The sequence below is a fragment of the Pristis pectinata genome, chromosome 3, assembly GCF_009764475.1.
Source record: "Pristis pectinata isolate sPriPec2 chromosome 3, sPriPec2.1.pri, whole genome shotgun sequence".
Lineage (NCBI taxonomy): Eukaryota > Metazoa > Chordata > Chondrichthyes > Rhinopristiformes > Pristidae > Pristis > Pristis pectinata.
In genome coordinates, this window is record NC_067407.1 from 73,374,936 (window position 1) to 73,397,009 (window position 22,074).

Consider the following 22,074-nt stretch of genomic DNA (forward strand, 5'->3'; position numbering starts at 1 on the left):
GTTTAACGTCAGTTCCTGCCCTAGAAGCAAACCAGAAAACCGGGGCTTCCTTCATTTGGGGCGAAGCTTACAGAAAGAGGGAAGTTGTAAGAGGATGGAACGGTTGGCAGTGTGAGAACTGAACTCACTTGGACACTGATACAACCATCGACCATTCAGCTTCGCAGAAAAGTAACTGCACTTGGGAGTTGTTCGAACAACTGCGGAGAGAAAAGCGACACAAGGTGATCAACAACCATCCCGCAAAAAGCAGAGAGGTGACCCGTGACTTTACCTAGCGGTTAAAAAAAAATAAACGGCAGCTTCAGTGGAGACAATTGTGTGCCTTTCATCGGATGACCGGCAGCTGACATGAATTGCACCAAAGACAAATACTACGAGACGTCCCCATTTAAGTGCAAGTTTTTCGGTGTGATTTACAGCCTTCTCTTTATTATAGGACTTCCGGAAAACATAGCAACATGTTGTTATTTATTGTATAATAAAGGCAATAAAAGACTGACTGAAGTCAAAATCTATATGATAAGCCTAACACTGGCAGACCTCATGTTTATTCTGTTTCTTCCCTTCTGGGTCGACTACTACCATCGGGAAAGTGACTGGAAATTCGGTGACTTCATGTGCGGTTTCTGTGGGTCTCTATTTTACATCAACACCTACAGCACTCTCTGCTTCTTGTCTCTCATTAGCTTCACCCGCTACCTCGCTGTCTCACGACCGGTGGAAACAGCTCAGTCGAAGCAGGTAGTAAGAGGTGTCATCCTTACCGCCATAATCTGGACAGGAACTGTAGGTGCTTCTATTTGGGTGTTAGCTGATAGCAAAAAGCACACCAACGAAAAACACAACGCCACAAGCTGTTTCGAAGATTACTGGAGCACGACGGGGAAGAATGGGAAGGACAATGAGACGCAGAAAATAAATTTATTGGTTATTCACTCAATTATGTTGTTGGTTTTCGCTCTTACCCTGGGAGCGGTCATTGCAAATTACGTCCTCATCCTTCGAAAACTCTCGGCTGACCAGTCAGCGTTGAGATTGTCCCAAGACAAGCTGAAGAAACGGGCAATCCGGATGGTGCTGATGGTTCTGGTGATCTACATCCTTTGTTTTCTGCCCTACCACCTGATCCAACTGCCCTGGATGCTTTTAGTTCTCGACATCTGGAAGCCCTTCAAGTGCAATTTCAGGAAGACTTTCAATGACGTTCACCAAGTTACTCTAGGCCTGATGTCTATCAACTGTGTTCTGGATCCTATTGTTTACTGTTTCCTGACGGAAGATTTCAGGCAATACTTGAGAGAGCTGATAAACTATCACAGGAATAACTGTATTCTGAGGAACAAGCCCAAACCTTGAACCATTCACATGATCACTGTTTACCTAGTTAGATAAATTTATAGATTGTGTATTCCAAATGCACTATTTTGCCTTGCAAATAACCGAGTAATTTTCGTTATTTTACAAACAAACCACAACGGCTTGTTCCCTTAAAAGCACAAAGTACTGATCAGCACAGGTAGAATATGTTCAGAGAGAGCGAGGTATGGGTTAACTCAGTTTCCGGGTCTCTTTTTAGACTTCGTTTGGTTCCCTTCGTGTAGTTTACCAAGGGCATGAACTGTTGTTTACAACTACTCTTTCCAGTTTTTTTAACTCTTCAATAACAATCAAATAACATGCTAGATTTTTTTAACAAAGTTCTTCCTTCAAGTACTAACGAACTTCATAGTGCATGGCATTTCTTGAGAGGTGTTTACTAAAGGGGAAGGGGTATCTTTATTAAAGAATGGTTATTATAGAGGTTTATAACATTCTGAAGGGCATAGATAATCATAAATAGAATCTTTTCCCCAAGGCAGGGGAGTCTAGAAGTAGAGGTCACAGGTTTAAGGTGAGAGGGGAGAAATTTAAAGAAGGTCTGAGGGGTAAGTTTTTCCACACAGAGGGTGATGAATGTCTGCCAGAGGAGGTGGTGGAGGCAGATACTATTACAATGTTTAAAAGCTGTTTGGACAGGTACTTAGATAGGAAAGAAGTAGAGAGATACAGGCCTAATGCAGGCAAATTGGAGATTAACATAGATAGGCATTATGGCTGGCATGGACGAAGTGGACCGAAGGGCCTGTTTCTCTGCTGTATGTTCTATGAAGGACACCAGGGCTACTCCAGGTAATTTCAGGCTGATGAGTGTGACATCAGTGGGAGGGAAGTTATTGGAAAAATTCTGATTTTCTGCAGCTGGAGAGGAAGGAATTGAACAGGGATACTCAGCATGGATTTGTTAATGGGCCGTCCTGTTTCCAAGGTATGACTCTTGGCTTTTCAAGTGCTCATGTGAACAGTTCTCAAGTGATGTGATTGTCGCTGCCTCCACCACTCACCAGATAGCTATTACAGAGATGTGTTACGGGATGACCAAGTCAAGATTCCATAGAATAGGCAAAAATGGAAGGGAGGTGGGTTATTCTTTGTTTCCTTTGTTATTCAAGGAAAGAATCAGTGTGGGTGCTGAGTAGTGATGGAGCTGCAGTGACGTGGAATTGGTTTGGGTGGAAATACTCAATAGCAGGAAAAGAGGACACGGGTGGGAGTTGCAGCTCGACAAGGCAAAGGGGAAATATCAAAGGCATGTAAGAAGGGAACTGCAATTATCAAGGGTGATTTTAGTCTGCATACTGATTGGACTAATCAAACTGACAAGGGTACTATCAAGAGGAATTATGGAATGCATCAGGGAATGTTTTTTAAAGCAGAACTTATCCAGGAACAGGCTATTTTAGATCTGGTCATGTGTAATAAGGTGGGATTAATAAAGGATGTGGTTAAGGATCCCTTAGGGAGTAGTGATCACCGCATTCTTCCTCAAATCCTCTATCTCTTACCTTGAACACCCTATCCATGCCCCTCACTACACCTTAATTCTGCAAAGAAAAGAAACATCTTATTTAAAATAATAGATTACAGCTTTGTTGAGGACAGAGTCAGAACCTCAAATGCGTTTGTGTGGTCAAAGTGTTGTCAGACATTAATGGTGGAGCAGGCACAAAGGGCTGAATGGCCTGCCCCTGCTGCTATGTCATCTGACTCTCACATGCCCTCTGAACTGTCCTGGGAAGTCACTCAGTTGTATCAAACGTGAGTAAGGTGAATGGTCTGACATCAACCCAGGCACTGAATTCATACACTGCAAAGTTTATCTCAGAACAGCCTGACTTCATTGTATACTGGAATCAGATCTTAAGGCTCCTACTGCACAATACCCGGGTAGGACAGTGGGGTACAGGTGGGAGGGAGTTGCTTTGGGGTCCTCAACAAAACCCCGTGAACTCCAGAGGTGATCCGAAATCAAGACGTTGAACAAGCTCTCAAGTAGCCCTTATAAACTGAAGGCAATGAGCGTCAGGAACAAAACATTCCAGTGGCTGGAGTCATACCTCGTACGTGTGGTTGTTGGAGGTCAGTCATCCCAGCCCAGGACATCACAGCAGGAGTTCCTCAAGCAAGTGGTCAGAACTGGGGATGTTTGCTGACAATGTTCAAATCCATTTGTAACTCCTCAGCAAATGAAGCAGCCCATGCCTGCAAGCAGCAAGTCCTAGACAACATTCAGGCAGGGGCTGATAAATGGCAAGTAGCATTCTGATCCCAAAGGTGAATTATCAGTGCCCAAGTCCAACAAGAGGGAGTCCAACCACCTACCCTTGACATTTAATAGGATTACCGTCACTGAGCCCTCCTTCAATATCTGGGGGGGAGGGGGTGGTGGTGGGGGGTGGGGGGTGGGGGGAGTTGGTGGTGGTGGGGGGGGGGGTGTGGTGGGGGGGGTGGGGTGGGGGGCGATTGGTGGTGGGGGGGGGTCACCATTGACCAGAAACTCAACCGGACCAGCCACATAAATAACAGTGAATGAGAACAGATCAGAGGCTGGGTACCCTGTGGCATTTGCCTCATCTCTACTTGTACACTCATATACATGGCACAAGTCAGCAATGTGGTGGAATACTCATTGCCCAAACAGCTTCAAGAACACCTGAGAACTTTGACTCCATCGAGGACAAGGCACTCCACCTGATTGGCACCCCCTCCACCACTGGCACACAGTGTCACCACGTACAAAATGCAGTGCAGATCGTTGCCCAGCCTACTTCCAGTGGCATTGCCCTAACCCGTAAAAAGAGCAGGTGCATGGAAACACCACCACCTGCAGATTCCCCTCCAAGTCGCACACCATCCTGACTTGGAAGTCCATCATCACTGGGTCTAAATCCTAGAACTCCCTCCTCAGCAGCGCTGTGGGAGCCCCTTCACCAGAGGGACTGCAGCAGGTCAAGAAGGCAGCTTACCATCACTTTCTCAAGGGCAATGAATGCTGGCTTTTATTTAACAAACCCTTTCAGTTTTCACTCATGGCTACAGAACATAATGCCGCAAACTGTAATAAATGAACATGTCTCGGAATAAATGTGCCAAAATGATGCAGCTTGCAATTTTCATAGGATTTGCAGAACACTTCTTCACAGGCTGATTGCCTGTTTATTGATGAGCTGTGTAGCTTGGATTCAAGTTGGTTCTAATTATTGTAAATATTGTATTTTTTGGGTTCAGGTGCAATGTCTTCATTAAATAAAGGCAAGAATTATAGCGCTTTCAGCTCTTTCATGAGTAACTTTTCCAGAGTTTCTGTCTGTTAGCAATTTGACAAGTTGGAAATTGCTGGCCAGCATTCCATAACTATGAATGTGACAGACTCCAATTACATTTTCTAAATATTTCTTACATTAATAAAATACGACAACTGTATTAATAATGTTTTGATGTAAATGATAGCAGTGTTATTTCCCTGCTCCTCAGGCTGAAAAATAAATGTGGTGGAACTCATTTCAGTCAGCTAGTTTGAATTTCCCAGGGCTCTTTATTATGGGTAACAATTTTATATTCTTCTTATACAATTTTTATTTTATTTTGTTTCCTTCTTAAACAACTTTTCATGTATAATTCTGAATGTTGCTTGATTGATTTTATCTGATGTGTCTCCTCGGTGGAATATCTCCTTGGGCTCCTTCATTGCTCAGTGCTGCTCTGGTAAATTTAGTAAACTTTTTTTTGAACGGGTTGGAAGCGAAAATGCCACACCCCAGCATTAGTCTTGTTCCTCTCTCTGCAGATAGCTAGGCACCAATTTGCTGGCTTTTTGAGACCTCCAACAACAGGAAGCTTAGACATATGCATATACTCCTCTCGAAATTTGGAAATTACTAAATGTGTGCCCATTGCAGGCATGTGATATTGGTGCTAAATGTTTGCCTTTGTTATCATGAAAAGTTGTTGCACCAACAGGAAACCCAATATCCTGAGAGCCATTGCAGTACTTAAAAACGGCCTGCAGTTTTTAGAGCACATGTGGGTTAGAGGATCGGGGAATTGTCCTACAAATTAATCTGAAGTAGGAAGGAGTACAAAATGGCTAATCGTGGAGGATTATGGTTAGATGGAAGGTGAGGGGCCAGGGGCTCGGCAGACACAAGTGAGTGGGAAGAGGGAGTGCAGAAGACGATGAAGTACAGCTGCAAGAACACAGGCAGAGAGCACCAGGAAGTTTAATGAGAGTGCAAGTGAGCTCAGGCAAAGGATGCACCTTTAAATCCTATATCCCAGCAGCCCAGCCTTACCTCAGCGACCAAAAAACCCTACTAATCAGCGCCCTAACATTCATTTGATGCATCTCATCTTCACGCATTTAATACACTTGTGAGCCTCACCCCATCACATGTGCAGCTATTCAGCCGCAGAAGTCACACTACTCACAGAGACTGTGCAACGCTCGTCAGCTGGAGGTAGCTCGACACTAGGGGGCAGCAGGACTGCCAGAGGGGGAGGGCTGCCTGCGTTCCCTTCCCCCTCCACAGAGATGGAGGCGCTGGCGGTCACACGGAGGTCCTTGCAGTCAGTTCAGCAGCGATGGAGTGACGAACGATGTGCTGAGCTCTGCTCCTCACATCCACCTCCATCACTGGAGCGAGGGCCTGCAAATGGGGTGCGATCGGAGGGCTGTTGCAGCACACCAGGAGCCCACTCCGTACATCAGGTTGATGCCAGCCCCGGTGCAGCAAACCTGCTGCTGCCACTCTCCCACACTCCCTGCAGCTCTGCCAGTGACTGTCTCCCAAGTATCGTCGAATTTCCTTTATACAGGATTGATTCTGTCTCCACCACCCTTTGCAGGCTGTGTACTACACGTCCTATCAATCGACTGAATGAAACGCTCTTCTTCACATCCTAGAGCCATACACCATGGAAACAGGCCATTCGGCCCACCACATCCATGCTGACCAGTGGGCACCCATCCCTATTAATCCTATCTCCCAGCACCTGAGCAATTTAAATGCTCCTCTGGACAGCTCTTAAATGCTGTCAGTGACTCTGCTTCCACCACTCTCTCTGGCTGTGCGTTCCAGGCACTCACCATCCTTTGAGTGAAAGAGATCCCCCTCAGATCCCCTCTGATCCTTTATCCTAATTCCACCTCTGATATGGGAAAAAAATTCCTGCAGTCTACCCTATCTATACTCCTTACAATTTTATACAGCACAATCATGTCCCCTCTCAACCTCCACACAACTGAAACACTCCGTCCCAGGCAACATCCTGGTGAATCTCCTCTGCACCCTCTCCAAACGTGGTGACCAGAACTGCACACAATACTCCAGCTGAGGTCTGACCAATATTCAATAAAGTTGGAGCATAACCTCTCTGCTCATCTACTCATTGGCCCGACTAATGAAGGCCAGCATCCTAAATGCTTTCTTAACCATGTTATCTACTTCCGCCACCACTTTCAAGGATCTTTGGGCTAGCACGCCGAAGTCCCTCTGTTTGTCAATACTCCTAAGGGCCCTACCGTTCATGGTCTATGTTCTAGCCTCATCAGTGCTCCCAAAGTGCATCACCTCACATTCGTCAGGATTAAACTCCATCTGCCTAAGACAACCCTCCACACTGTCAACAACTCCACCAAAGCTTCGTATCATCTGCAGACTTATGATCAGGCCTCCTATGTCCACATCCAAATCATTCACGTACCCAAAACAACAGCAAAGGTCCCAGCACCCATCCCCGTGCAGCCAATCACAAAAACAACCTTCTATGCAACTTTTGCCCAGAGCCCTACATTTACATGTCTTTGTCTCTGCACCATCTGCTAATGGGGCAGCTTCTCTCTATTTACCCTCTCTAAAATTCCTGTACACCTCCATCAGACCCCCTCTTAACCTTCTTTATTCCAGGGAGAACAACCACAGCTTCTCCAGTCTAACGCTGGAGCTGGAATCTCTCACCCCTGGAACCGTCCTGACACCCCGTTGAGGATCTCCCCACCCTTCCTGGAGTGCGGTGGCCAGAAGTGGATGCTAACCAAGTCATAGTGACATAGAGAGATACAGCGCAGAAACAGGCTCTTTGGCTGACTGAGGTTTCACACAACTTCACCCTCACTTCCCTGCTTTTGTGCACAGTGCCTGCATCTACAGTATAAGAGGCAGCTTAAACAAACAAAAAATTCTTTAAATGTGTAAGTTCCCTTTGTGCCTTTGAGTTTCAGTGTTGTTGCTGCAAAAAAGTGTTGTAAAGATTATTAAAGCAGTTATATCATGTAGTCACACTATATTAAAATGGTGCCAAGTCACAGAAGTCAGTTCAGTCAAAAATTATACCAACAACAAAGAAAGTGCTGAAAGCCATAAGCCATTCTTTAAAACTTGCAGAATGTGAAAGTCAGGGCACTTATTAGATTGTGAGACTGTGGCGTTGAAAGCAGGCAGACGTCCTGGGACAAGTACATTAAATATATCAGAAACTTGCTAATGAAGGATGGTACTTGAAACAGGTAAAGCAAGGCCAGAACAGTGACTCAGAGACGGAGAGAACAAACGAAGGGCTCTCGTATTCAAAGGGCCATATTGCTGAATCAGGAAACATTTGTGATACAGTTCTGGACAATTGGGATGAGGGCACTGTTCGAGGAGCAGCTCCATCTCTGAGAGGATAAACCAGGATGATAGGGAAGGGTAGCAGAAGAGGAGATGGAGCAGGTGATAAATATAAAAGTAACTCGGGGAACTTATAGTTAGTAGGTTAGATCAAAGATGAAAACCTTCTAAGGTATGGAGTTGGGGGGGTGGTGGGGGGAGGAAAGAGAGAGAGAGGAAGATGCAACTTACTGAATCAATCTGTTGTACTTACAACCGATACACCTGAAAACTTGGTTGTTTGATGTGGTCACCTCAAGTCTCTTGTGGTAAACTCAAATTAGATACAATTTGCTAGATCTTAGAGTGGTTCAAACCACTGATTCAATGTTCCCTTCCACTTTCACTATTCCTGTGCTCTCTGTTCCTGAGCACCATTTAGTATTTGGCCTTTGTCCATATGACTTTGGTATTTCTCCTGTCGAGGTGGTGTTGAAAGCAGGCAGACATCCTGAGACAAGTACACTAAATATATCAGAAACTTGCTAATGAAGGATGGTACTTGAAACAGGTAAAGCAAGGCCAGAATAGTGACTTTGGTATTTCTCCTGTCAAGGTGGAACAACCCTTTTGTCGCCTTCTCCTCTCCTCTCACCGTTGCCCCTTTCCCAGTCCAATGCACAAGAACTACGGGTGACTGGTCACTGCAGAAAAACAACGTGACAGGGAGGGTGGAGCCATCTCCAGCTGGTACACAGTCACTGCAAGTAACCTGGAACAGGTTTCCCTGAAACCTTGCCCTCTGGGTTTCTGTGGCAGTGCCTCTCTCCCTCCTCTACGTCCTGTTGACTGGAGCTTTGCTTCCTCCTGGTTGCATTTGCACTCTCTCTCTCTCTCTCTCTCTCTCTCTCTCTCTCTCTCTCTCTCTCTCTCTCTCTAAACCCACACTTCAGAAGCATTTCCTCCTTGAACTCTGCAAGAGGGCTCACTGAACAGCTTTGATCATTTAGGCTGCCGAAGAACTCTGATGTGTCACTCACACAAACACTACGTTCGGTGTCAAGCGGCAAGGCCAGGTCTGGTGCTTATCTGTTCCAACACGGTGGAGCTGAGAGTCTTCACTGGTGCAACATGGACTCTTGACCTCATAATCTGCCTCGTTATGGCCTTGCACCTTATTGTCTGCCTGCACTGCACTTTCTCTGTAACTGTAACACTTCATTCTGCATTCTGAAACTGCTATTCCCTTGTACTACCTCAATGCACTGATGTGATGAAATGATCCGTATGGATGGCATGCAAAACAAACTTTTTCATTGTACCTCCGTACATGACAACAATAAACCAATTTACCAAATTTTTACCATTTTACAAATTTCTGTGCTTTATAACTCTATGAATCACATCAGATTCATAGAGTTATAAAGCACAGAAACAGACCCTTCAGCCCAACTCATCCATGCTGACCAAGTTTTCTATCTACAGTAATCCCATTTGCCTGTGTTTTCCCATATCCCTCTAAACCTTTCCCATTCACATACCTGCCCAAATGTCTTTTAAATGTTGCAATTGCACCCACCACTACCACCTCCTCTGGCAGCTCGTCCCATATACCCACCACCTTCTGTGTGGAAAAACTAGCACCTCAGCCCCCCTTCAAATCTTTCTTTGCTCCTTGGCCTGTGCTGCCACACCTCCTCCCACAGGGGGCACCATCTCCAGGGAGAGAAGATCCCACTCAGTGACCCAGGGAAGGCAGAGATGCGGGAATTACATCACTGACTGTTTTATGCCCATAAGTTTCAGGACCTTATTTTCTGTTGGTGGGGAAGGCCAAGGTGTTATATTTGTGCCAGAAGCAATGACTTAATGATTACACTCGAAAGACTATTTTCCCAATAATACTTCATAAAATCTCAGATGCCGCTGAAACTCCAGTCCTGATTGGCCTCCACTTCAGGGAACAGTTTCGTTCACTCCTGTATGTGGTCTCATATCAGGCCTTTGATAACCTGCCACAGGGTGGGCTTGTGACCGAGTACGTGGAGTGAGGAAGTTAGCAGCAAACTAGTCAGCAAGTTGGCTCCAGACAGGAACTGGTGCTGCCGGGGAGGTGGGAGGTTAGGAAGTGGTGCCCATCGTACATTGCTACTTGTGTTGGGAATTGGAAATAGAGGTCAAAACTCTCCGGTCTGGTATCCTTGGGACCTGACTGGTGCCGGGCTGCAGAAAATCCAGAGCACAGAATTTGTCCCCGATTATCTTCCCCTGAGCAGGAGAACTATTTTTAAGTATAGACATTCCCCGGGTTATGCAAGGTTTCCAAGAACTGACCATAACCCAAAATTTCCATGAGTCAGAAACACTGTCGGCTGAGACTATAGAAGATATAGAAAGTAGAGGCTATACTTTTTTTTATTCATAGTCTGCTCTGTGTTTAAGATGGCTGCTGATCTCCTTAAGATGGCCACTGGGCCTCCTTCTTCTTCAGCTCAAGCACGGGAAACTCTTAGTGGGGGAAACATATAGCTAGTTAAAGAAATAATTAGCCCATTCCTAGGGAGACACTTTTGATTTACTGTAGCTCATCAAACAGGTGGTTATCCCATTCTTAGGAAGACACTGTTGATCTATTGTGTAGCTAATGGTTGTTAGGGCTATGTGACTAATGATTTTGTAGCAGTTCTGAAGCTGATAGTTTTTTATAACTGATAAGCCAGGTGCAAGCGAGTCTTAGAACTCATAAGTAATAGAGACACATTGTAATGTTTTATAACCGTTAGCCTTGTAGCGAATAGGCCTAGTATTGTTTTATAACTGATAGTTCTGTAGACTAGTACCAGGACTCCCGATGCCCATAAATAATTGGGGCACCCTGCGATTGAATCAGGAAATGACTGTGGCGAAAGACAAATGGTTGTGAGCCAGGAGACAACTGTGAAAGGAGGCAAATGGTGAAGGATGAAACTGTGAAGATAAGAGAGGACATGATGGATTGTAACAATGGAATTGAGCTAAGAAAAAAGGTACAAAAAAAAGTCCTCGAGCTTTGCTCGGGGGCAGTTAGGGAGGGCAGTAGTCAGAGGGTGTCTGGTATCTGACTGTCTGGCTGTCACAACTTTTCTTTGCAAATAAAAGTTTAATTCTTGAGTAATCTTCTGCTTCTCCTGGTCATCTATTTATTGCGGGTAACCACGACAAGATTACAAAAGTTGCACTGGTAGGTTAATTAGCTAAAGATTAGCACAGATCTTAGTTAATTAAGTTAAGCAGAGAAGATTCGCAAGGATGTTGCTGGGATTAGAAGGCCTGAGTTATAGGGAGAGATTGGCCAAGGTAGGTCTTTATTCCTTGGGATGTAGGAGAATGAGGGGTGACCTTATAGAAATGCTTAAAATTATGAGGCACAGATAAGATGGACAGTAACAGTCTTTTCCCCAGCGTAGGGGAGTCCAAAACTAGGGGGCACAATTTAGGTTGAGGGGGAAAGGTTTAAAAGGGACCTGAAGGGATACTTTTCCATGCAGAGGATGGTGAGTATGTGGAATGAGCTGCCAGAGGAAGTGGTTGAGGCAGGTACAATAGTATCATTTAAGAAACACTTAGATAGGTACATGGAGGGGCGGGGCTTAGAGGGATATGGGCCAAATGCAGGAAATTGGGACCAGCTGGGAGGGCACTGTGGTCGGCATGGACTCATTGGGCTGAAGGGCCTGTATCTGTGCTGTATTGCTCTCTGACTCTAATTGTAGATCTTAGTTAATTGGTACAGATCTGTACTACAAGTGCAAAACATGCCGGACCTCAGGAGTTGCTGGACTAGAGAGTTTCAACCTGTACAACAAGACTGGCAGCAGTGGAGGGAGCAGGGGATTTTTCTGGGCTCACAGGCTGTGCCTTGGTGTTGATTCCATCGCCCACACTCACTGCTCGTTGGCACCTCATACCCGCAGTTCCACAGCCCCTGCCCCTGGCCAGTCGTGAACGGCTGCTTCACCTTGGAGGGAGTGTTTGGGTCCCTGGATGGTGGGAAGGGAAGAGGTGAATGGACAGGTGTTGTATCTCCTGTGGTTGTTTGGGAGAGTGGGGCAGTAGAAGGGGAGTGGGGGGGAGGCGGCAGTGCGGGGGATGGAGGAGTCTGGCTGCAGGACACTGACCTGCCCAGTGGGACGAGCTGCCAGGGGAAGTGGTGGAGGTGGATGCAACTACAACAGTTAAAAGGGCTTGAATTATAAGGAGAAACTGGGTAGGCTGGGATTGTTTTCCCTGGAGCAAAGGAGGCTGAGGGGTAACCTTATAGAGGTTTGTAAAATTATGAGGGGTGTAGATAGGGCAGATATTCACAGTCTTTTTCCCAGGGTAAGGGAGTCTAAACTAGAGGGCACGCATTTAAGGTGAGAGAGAAAAGATTTAAAGTGGGAATGTGGAACAAGCTGCCAAAGGAAATGGCAGAGGTGGGTACAATTTCAATATTTAAAATACATTTGGACAGGGACGTGGATAGGAAAGGTTTAGAGGGATATGGGCCAAATGCAGGCAACAGGATTACTGTGAATAGGCAACTTGGTCGGCATGGATAAGTTGGGCTGAAGGGCCTGTATGAACCTAATATGACCTCTGACACCAGCCACCAGGCTCCGTGTAGTGGTAAATTAGTAAAAAATTGATAAATTGGTTTATTAATGTACAGATCAGGAAACAGCACCTCATGTTCCATCTTTAGGCATATTGCAGCCCTTAGATATGGAATTCAACAATTTCAGATAACCAGCCATTCCTGTTTGTGTCAGAACTGAGTAGTTCTGATATAGGGTTATCCACTTTAACTCAGTCTATCCCTCTCTCTACAGATGCTGCCTGCCTTGCTGCGTATTTCCAGCACACTCTATAAGTTTCAGATTTCCAGCAACTGCCTCTCACCGTTCCAGCACATCCTTTTGTTTCAATTTCTCTCCCTAACTGCCCTCAGTCATCTACTAACCAGACATATCTAAAACATTGCAACACTGGGTCTGCACCCTATCACAGACATATCCCCCGTTCTCTTCCCCTTCCTCTCTCTGAAACTTAAAACGCACGTAATTTCTCACTTTCCCAGGGTCATCGACCTGAAACATTACCTGTGTTTCTCTCTCCACAGATGCTGCCTGACCTGCTGAATATCCCCAGCATTTTCTGTTTTCACTTCAGATTTTCAGCATCTGCAGTGTTTTTGACTTTGAGAGTTACCTTCCCAGGGGATCCCACAGTTCCTGGCTGTCTTGAGTCCAGGGATGTGTTTAGAAAGTACCACAAAACACCGACTTCATTCCCTAGTGGACTCCTAACTCTACATTCATTGACCCATTTCTGTGTTGGAGAGAGAGCTGGGAACTGCTCCCTCCCCATCACCAAACCCCACACAGAAACACACCTCTTTCCGCCTATGGCCCAGAGTGGAGGCTGCCCGCAGGAAGCCGTTTTAATCTCTGATCAACTTGAAATGTTTCACAGAAAGAGGCCAGGTCCACGGCAGCAGACCAGCAACGCTGTCACACTGCTTAACCATGCCATCGCTCCCTTCCAAGGCACCCCAGATATATCCACTACTCCCTCCCTCCTGCCCACCCACAAACCTGCCCAGAGGTTTGGAGCTGAGAGAGGGGGAGAAGCAACCAACTGAGATATTGGGCACAAATGACTTTGAACTATTGGCGGAAGAGGAGGAGGGACTTGTTTATAGTTCCACCCAGAAAGTACATCACCATACAGGTGCCATCAAAAAGACCTGCATTTATATGGTGCCTTTCTCAGTTCTTTTAGGAGAGCCTATAGGCAATTAAGTACATTTGAAGGGAAGTCAACACTGGAATGTAGAAGACATGGCAACCAACCTGTGCACAGATATCTCCCACAAATAATAATGCTGAATAACCTGTTCTTGTGGTGAAGACATTGCTCCTCTTCAGAGTAGTCCCAATGGGATCTTTAACAGCCACCGGAGAGTGGAAATAGAGTTTAATGTCTCATCTGATTGACTGAGCTACTCTACTAGTCAAGGATCAGCCCATTTTTTTCTGCTTCACTGCTTCTGACACATTCTAAAGTTTGTTGAGCGCTCCTGCAACTATTTCAACATTTGCATTGTTTGAGAGGCTGACAGTTGGGGAACACAATCTACCCACTTGTAGTTTGGCTCAGATCGGCAGGGCCACTGTAACAACAGAACAGTAAAGACAAGACGCTGAGGGACGTTGGGAGGGTGAGGTAATCCAGACCATCGAACATAGAACAGATACACAGCATTGGACAAAACTGATGTGGACAACAGTGTGTAGGATATATAACTGAAGTGACAGACGGCAAAGTAGATCTTCAGAAGGACAGAAACAAGGTGAAGTTAGTAAAGATCTGGCAAAGGAAATTAAATGAAGGATTGAAGTTAGAATAAAGAGAATATTGATGAAAATGTCTGAAAAAAATCTATAAATTGATCTGCACAAAGAAGGTAAAAGAGAAATAAACCCAGAAGTTAGAGGAAACTAACCAGCAGCAATCAGAAATTCTCCACGTAGGGCCACTCCCCAAAGTGAATGAATGAGGTGAAATCTTGAACCTCAGAACTAAAGGATGCAGGTTATTAGACTGGATGGGTTTGACAAAATGGTTCTCATGAAGAGTTTTCAACCTGAAGCATTAACTGTTTCTCCTCCTACAGATGCTGCCTGACCTGCTGAGTGTTTCCAGCATTTTCTTGACAATGCAATGTCCCACGTGCTTTATAGCCAATTAAACCCCTCAAAAGTCATCACAATATAGAAACACAACAAACATACAGTGGTCAGTAGTTTCCCTTCATGCTACAGTGATCTAACCACCTGCTTTAGTTCTGTCAGCTGTGGGCGTAACCCTGGTACGGGGGGGGGGGGGGGGTGTCTATTAATGTTTTTACACTCAAAACAGTTAAATATACTTCACTGTGGATTTTTACAGAACAAAGCTCTGCCCTCATTCAGTAACCAACAGACAAAAACTCACACTGCATTTCTTCACTTCATTCTACCCACAGTCGTACAGTTTAAAGGACACATTCACGTCATCTGGACAAGAACCCTGAGATCGTGTGGCCAACAACACTGACCAGCTCTCAGACTATATTTAGTACTCACGAAAGCAATGGCTCAACTTTCACTTCCCAATGAGAGAGGTAGTTAATAAATTGAACAACATCAGTACACATAAACAGTCTGGAGCTTAAAACAGAAAGAAAGTCGGTCAAATTTGCAAACTTTTCAGCTTCAATTATCAGTGGTTTAATTTAAGTGACATTTTATTTGGAATTTCAAAACTTTTGAAATGTTTTGTTCATTTGTTGAATCAAACATCCCTCACACAGTGGGATGTTGAGTCTATGTTAGCTCTCAGTCCCCTTCCACCACTTACTTCCCTGTAACATACTTCCCCTTACATGCCCATTAACTCTCCTGCCAGGCACCTACACTAGGGGCAATTTACTTTGTTCAATAAACCCACCAACCTGTACGTTGTTGGGATGTGGGAGGAAACCGGAGCAGATGAGGGAAACCTACACCGTCACAGGGAGAATGTGCAGTCTCCACACAGACAGCAGTGGTGGTCAGGATTGAACCCAGGTGGCTGGAGCACTGAGGCAACAGCTCTATCTGCTGAACCATTGCACTGTCCTTGGAGGGTGTTGGGTGGTGGGGGTTAAGCTGAATAAATAAGGAACTGAGGGAACTGAAGTTTGTAGCGCAGCCCCTGACATTCAAAACAGACAAAAATCAAAAACAAATAAACAAAACATTTCAAAAGTTTTGCAATTCTAAATAAAATGTCACTTAAATTAAACAGCTGATAATTGAACCTAGCTCAATTAATTCCAAAAAAGTATGTGTTTATAAACTTACAACCCACCCATTCTGCATTCAAGGGCTCACAATTCACATGAGGAGTTTAACCTGGCACAACTTCAACAAGTAATTTGGCTGGGACTCAGCCAGAAAGTTTGGGAACCACAGTGGTTGAGCACAGAGCAGTAAGTTCCAGCCCATTACTTTGTCACTGCTCTTTGGCTGCTGCATTTCCTTGTATAACAACCCCAGGACTGTACCTTGGGAAGCCCTCAGGTAATCCCGGAGAGGTGTATTTGATGGATGGGATTGCTTTGGCGAGGTACCAAAAGGCGTACAGACCGCATGGTATTGCAGGGTCTTCCTTTCTCTGTCCTCGCTGATCTTGGGTACTGCAGCACAGCCTTCTTCCACCACGTTGGGTGTTGACTAGTCAGTGGAAGTAGAGGGCATTTCGAGCGGTTCCTTTCTCAGAGAGGCTAAGGCAGGTAGATGGGGACCTCACGCCTGTCGCAGTAAGTACAGTGGAAAGTATGAAAGTAAAAAATAGAGGTGGCTAATAGGCCGAGGCCATTCGGAAGTGATACCCTGGTTCCAGAGAGGTGTAGAAGTTCTGAGCAAGAGTACAGAGAAAGACTGAGGGACTATAAATGTTATCCCACCATTCAGAGGGGAAAGGGTAAGTCTGAAGCCTAATAATTTTAACATCCATGGAGGGAAAATTACCCCAGATCAATTCCGACTTGGTGGAGCATAGATTGATAAGAGGTTAGTGAAAACACAAGTTTGCCTGACTAACCTGGTGGTGTTCTTTGATGAAGCAATGGAGAGGGGAGCAGTGAGATGGATGCAAGGTGTGAGAAGTGTGAGATGGATGCAAGGCGTCCATCTCCAGAGTCTACAACACTCTCAATTTTTCTGTAGCATGCTCCAAATGCAAGGTGCCTCTTTGGTAACTGGCTTGTCCTGCACCCACCTAATATCTGTCATTTGCAGGCAAATGGCAACCGTAATCCGCGTGCATAGCTGCTTTGATGCCACCAACATTACTTCGGAGTTTCGTGCCCTCGCTAAGCCTCCCACAGTCGAACAAGCATCAAATGGTATGAAGATCCCACCACTGGTGTTAGTTAACGGGTCCATCAACCATTTGCAGGTTAGTTGCTGGTTCACCTTTTCTGGCAATTAGTGAAGTTTCAAATGTCCACAGGGAATAGTGCATGGCAAGTGCTTCAGAACCCTTCTGTAGCTTCCAGGTGGACAACTAAGCCATCCTTCTGGCAGTGTTCATGACTGGGAGTATGCACAGTGGCCACTGAGAGCTGGAGAAAGGTTCTCTGCAAGATGCCATGTTGTAGAAGGTGCCCAGGAATCAATTCCCCTGTCAGCACCTCAACCACAACCAACATTTGCACTGAGACTACTGTTAGAATCTGCCAACCACTGTAGCTACAGAGCAGGGCAAGGACCTCAATGCCCGAGGGCACCATGTGACTCTGACCTTCATGGGTTGACACTTTTTGTGATGGCACATTTCCAAGATGGAGAGGAAATGATTGGGTAACCCCACTGTCAGTCAAACCCATCTTTCTGTTAATCATTGGTAGCTGAGATCCCAATTCAACCACTCAGAGTGAAAGACTTTCAAATGCAAATACTTACTGTAGAACTAGTTGCTTGGTATTAGCAATTGAACAGGTAATTCAAGGTAAGGAAAACTGGTGCTTTATAACAGTTGTGAGAAGCGAGATTCCGACAACTAGTTCACTGCATACAGTCAAGACCACGTTTTTTTGATGCAGTAACAAGAAGGGTTGATGAGGGCTGTGTGTTTGATGTAATTTATCAAGGTCCCACACCATGCCAGGCTGATCAAAAAAGTAAAAGACCATGAGGTGTAAGGCAGTGACAAACTGGATCCAAAATTGGTTCAGTGGCAAGAAGCAAAGGGTAGTGGTCACTGGTGGTTTTGTGACAGGGTGGTCTGTGACCAGAGAGGTTCCACTGGGCTCAGACTGTGGTCTCTTTTGCTTGTTGTAATATAAGGTGCTCTGCCAAATGGCTGCTTAGTTTACACTTGGCCCACCTCACTTCTACATACTGTCTATCACCCCTCTGCACTTTCAGTCCTGATGCAGTGTTTTGACCTGAAATTTCAACTATCCCTTTGCATTCACAGATGCTGCTCAACCCGCTGAGTTCCTCCAGCAGTTTGTTTCTGGCTTCAGATTCCAGCATCTGCAGCCTTTTGTGTCTCCTGAAGCAGACAGTCTGTTCCAAGCTCTTTTATAGGAAGAGGGCAGCATGGTAGCATAGTTGTTAGCACAATGCTATTACAGCACCAGCGACGTGGGTTCAATTCCTACTGCTGCTTGTAAGGAGTTTGTACGTCCTCCCCGTGTCTGCATGGCATTCCTCCTGGTGCTCCAGTTTCCTCCCACAATCCAAAGACGTACAGGTTAGGAAGTTGTGGGCATGCTATGTTGGTGCCGGAAGAGTGGCAACACTTGCGGGCTGCCCCCAGCACACTCTTAGCAATGCAAAAAGACGCATTTCATTGCGTGTTTCGATGTACATGTGACTAATAAATAAATATCTTATCCTATAATATCTTATATCTTAGATTACCAGATGGAGGAAAAAGTTCCAGGGTGTGCTTAAATCCTCCTGGATAATGTGCAACAACTCCCCTGCCTCCTGGCAATCCGTTGCCCGTGACAGCCCAAAGTGGAGGAATGTTCAGGGTGGCAGTCCAAATGTCGGGAGCTCACAGAAGCCTCTTCAGGACAGGAAGGGTCCTGACCCAAAACATTGACCGTCTGCTTTTCTCCATGGATGCTGCCTGGCCTGCTGAGTTCCTCCAGCATCAGAGTGTTTTTCATCTCGATTCCAGCATCTACAGTCCTTTGTTTCTTGGGAAATAAGGAATCATTTCTTCACACTGAGACTTAAGATCTGGAACAGATTACTTAAAGGATGAGGCAGGAGAACTCTGAGAAATCTTTAAAAGGGAAATGGAAATGTTCCTGAAGAGGACTTATTCATAGGAGAAAGCTCACTGAACCAACAGAGACATGACAGGATGAACTCCCTTGTTCTGTTCTGCAATATTTTATTTTTGGGTTCTTTCACAAAAAATACAATGTTAATAGAGTGTTCCATGGTAAAAAAAATGCATCAGACAGATTGGTAACAAAGTTGGACAAGAGATTAAGCAGGGCGTCAGCGAAGAGTGAATAGTCAGAGCTGGAGCTTTAGGTCTTTTGAAGGAAAGTAGCAAGGCAAAGTGGTTCTGGCAGAGTTAGAGTGGAGGATTTTGTAATGACGGGACAGAGGGCATTGTCTGCAGTGTGTACCATCTACATGACAGTTACTCACCAATAGCACCTCCTAAACCCACAACCTCTCCCACCAGGGACAAGGGCAATAGGCTCTTGGAAACACCACCATCTGCTGGTTCCCCTCGTAGCTGCTTGGGGGCTTGCTTGCTTGGCCAGAGCTTTGAAACCACAGATGGCGATAGTGAGAGAAGCAAAGAACCTGGATGAAAAACACGATGATGCTGGAGGAACTCAGCAGGCCAGGCAGCATCCATGGAGAAAAGCAGGCGGTCAATGTTTTGGGTCAGGACCCTTCTTCAGGACTGAAGATAGGAAAAGGGGAAGCCTAATATATAGGAGGGAAAAGCAGAGCAGTGATAGGTGGACAAAAGAGGGGAGGCAGGGTGGGCACAAGGTGGTGATAGGTAGATGCAGGTGTGGGGGAGGGGGGGAGAGCAGATCCACTGGGGAATGGGTCAAAGGTAAGGAGAGAAAGGAAAAAAAGGGGGGTAGAAAAAAGAGAGATAGGCTAGGAAAGGGAAGAAAAGAAGCATGGTGGGGGCGGGGGCGGTTGTGGGGAATGGGTGTGGGAGTGTACTTAAAGTGGGAGAATTCAATGTTCATGTCGTTAGGCTGCAAGGTTCCAAGACGGAAAATGAGGTGCTGTTCCTCCAGCTTGCGCTTGGACTTCTCCTGGCAGTGGAGGAGGCCGAGGACGGTCATATCTGTGATGGAGTGGGAGGGGGAGTTGAAGTGACTGACAACGGGGAGATGCAGATCGTGGTTACGGACAGAGGGCAAGTGTCCTGCAAAATTGTCACCTCATCTGCGTTTGGTCTCACCACTGTAGAGGAGGCCACACTTGGAGCACTGAAGGCTGTAGATGATATTACGGGAGGTGCAGGTGAATCTGTCTCACCTGAAAGGACTGTTTGGGTCCCTGGATAGAGGTGGTGTAGGGGCAGGTGTTACACCTATGGCAGGGGGGCAGTGGAAAGTTCCAGGGGTGGGAGCAGGATTGGGGAGTGGGGGGAGATGTGAACTAGGGGGTCGCAGAGAGAGCGGTCCCTGTGAAAGGCAGAAAGGGGTAGGGAGGGGAAGATATGCTTGGTGGTAGGGTCCTGTTGGAGATGGCAGAAGTGGCGGAGAATGATGTGTTGGATACGTAGACTGGTGGGATGAAATGTGACGACAAAGGGGACCTGTTGGGTCTGGGAGGGGTGGGGGTGAGAGCGGAGGTGCGGGAAATGGCAGAGATATGGGTGCGAGCTCCCTTGACCACAGTCGGGGGAAAGCCCCGGTTAGAAAAGAAGTTTAGAAGAAAAAAGCCTCATTGTGGGAGCAGATGCGGCGGAGGTGGTGAAATTGAGAAAATGGGATCGTGTCCTTGCAAGAGACAGGGTGGGAGGAGCTGTAATCAAGGTAGCTGTGGGCATCAGTGGGTTTGTAGTAGATGTCAGTGGATAAGGAATCTCCTGAAATGGAGATGGAAAGATCGAGGAAGGAGAGAGAGGTGTCAGAGATAGTCCAAGTGAATTGGAGAGTAGGGTGAAAACTAGTGGTGAAATTTATGAAACTGTCAAGTTCCACACAGGTACTAGAGGTGGCACCAATGCAGTCGTCGATAAAGCAGAGAAAGAGTTGAGGAATGGGGCTGGAGTAGGCTTGGAACAGAGACTGTTCAGCGTAGCCAACGAAGAGGAGGGCATAGCTGGGGCCCATGTAAGTGCCTTTGGCAATGCCCTTGGTCTGTAGAAAGTGAGAGGAATTGAAAGTGAAGTTGTTTAGGGTGAGGACAAGTTCAGCCAGGCAGAGGAGAGTGTTAGTGGAAGGGGACTGGTTCTGTCTCTGGTCAAGAAAGAAGTGGAGGGCGGTGAGGCCATCATGATGGGGAATGGAGGTACTTAGGGACTGGACGTCCATGGTGAAGATGAGGATGTGCGTGCAAGAGAACTTAAAAGCTATGGAAGAGTTGGAGAGCGCGTGATGTGTCACGGACGTAGGTGGAAAGGGATTGGACCAGGGGGGACAGGATAGTGTCCAGGTACGAGGATACGAGCTCCGTGGGGCGAGAGCATGCAGAGACAATAGGTCTGCCGGGACAGTCCATCTTGTGGATTTTGGAGAGGAGATAGAAACAGGCAGTCCTAGGTTGTGGGACTATCACGTTGGTAGCTGTGGGGGGGAGATCTCTCGAGGTGATGAGGTCAGTGAAGGTGCAGGAGATAATGTCCTGGTGGTCCTTGGTGGGGTCATGGTGCAGGGCTAGGTAGGAGGAAGTGTCTGAGAGTTGCATCTAGCCTCTGCAAGGTAGAGGTCAGTACGCCAGACTACCACGGCACCACCTTTGTCGGCTGGTTTGATGACAATGTCAGGGTTAGTGCGGAGAGAGTGGAGAGCGGAGCGTTCAGCAGGGCTAAGGTTGGAGTATGTGAGGGGGGCAGAAAAGTCAAGACGGCTGATGTCACGCCGACAGTCGGCTATGAATAGGTCCAGGGAAGGTAACAGGCCCAATAGGGGAGTCCAGGTAGAAGAAGAGGGCTAGAGTGGGAGAACGGATCATTAGGAGGCAGAGAGGACTCGTTACCAAAGAAGAAGGCACGGAGGCGGAGGCGGCGGAAAAAGAGCTCAGCATCGTGCCGGGCACGGAATTCGTTGAGGTGGGGACGTATGGTGATAGTGAGGCTGATTTGTTGGGACACGTGAAGGCAGTCAGAGGGCTGATGCAGGGAGTCACCTCTCAGAGATTCCTCACTGATGAGAACCAGTGAGTGGTGGGAGAGAAGGTCATCCTACGGAGGTACCTCACTGATGAGAACCAGTGAGTGGTGCAAGACACCAATTTCTGGATTAGTTTGTGAAGGAAAAAGTCGAAAAGGTGAGGCAAAGGTTTCTACCAGCTGATGGGAGGTGGCTCAGCCAGAAGACTGTAATGTT

At 46.4% G+C, this 22,074-nt stretch overlaps 1 protein-coding gene across 1 annotated transcript; it reads left to right on the plus strand.

Annotated features, from left to right (window-relative positions):
* Positions 1-3,745, plus strand: LOC127568394 (platelet-activating factor receptor-like). Its single transcript, XM_052012072.1, has one exon. It carries the CDS (start codon positions 352-354, stop codon positions 1,357-1,359), a length of 1,008 nt encoding a protein of 335 aa, XP_051868032.1. The 5' UTR covers positions 1-351; the 3' UTR covers positions 1,360-3,745.
* The last annotated feature ends 18,329 nt before the right edge of the window (positions 3,746-22,074 follow it).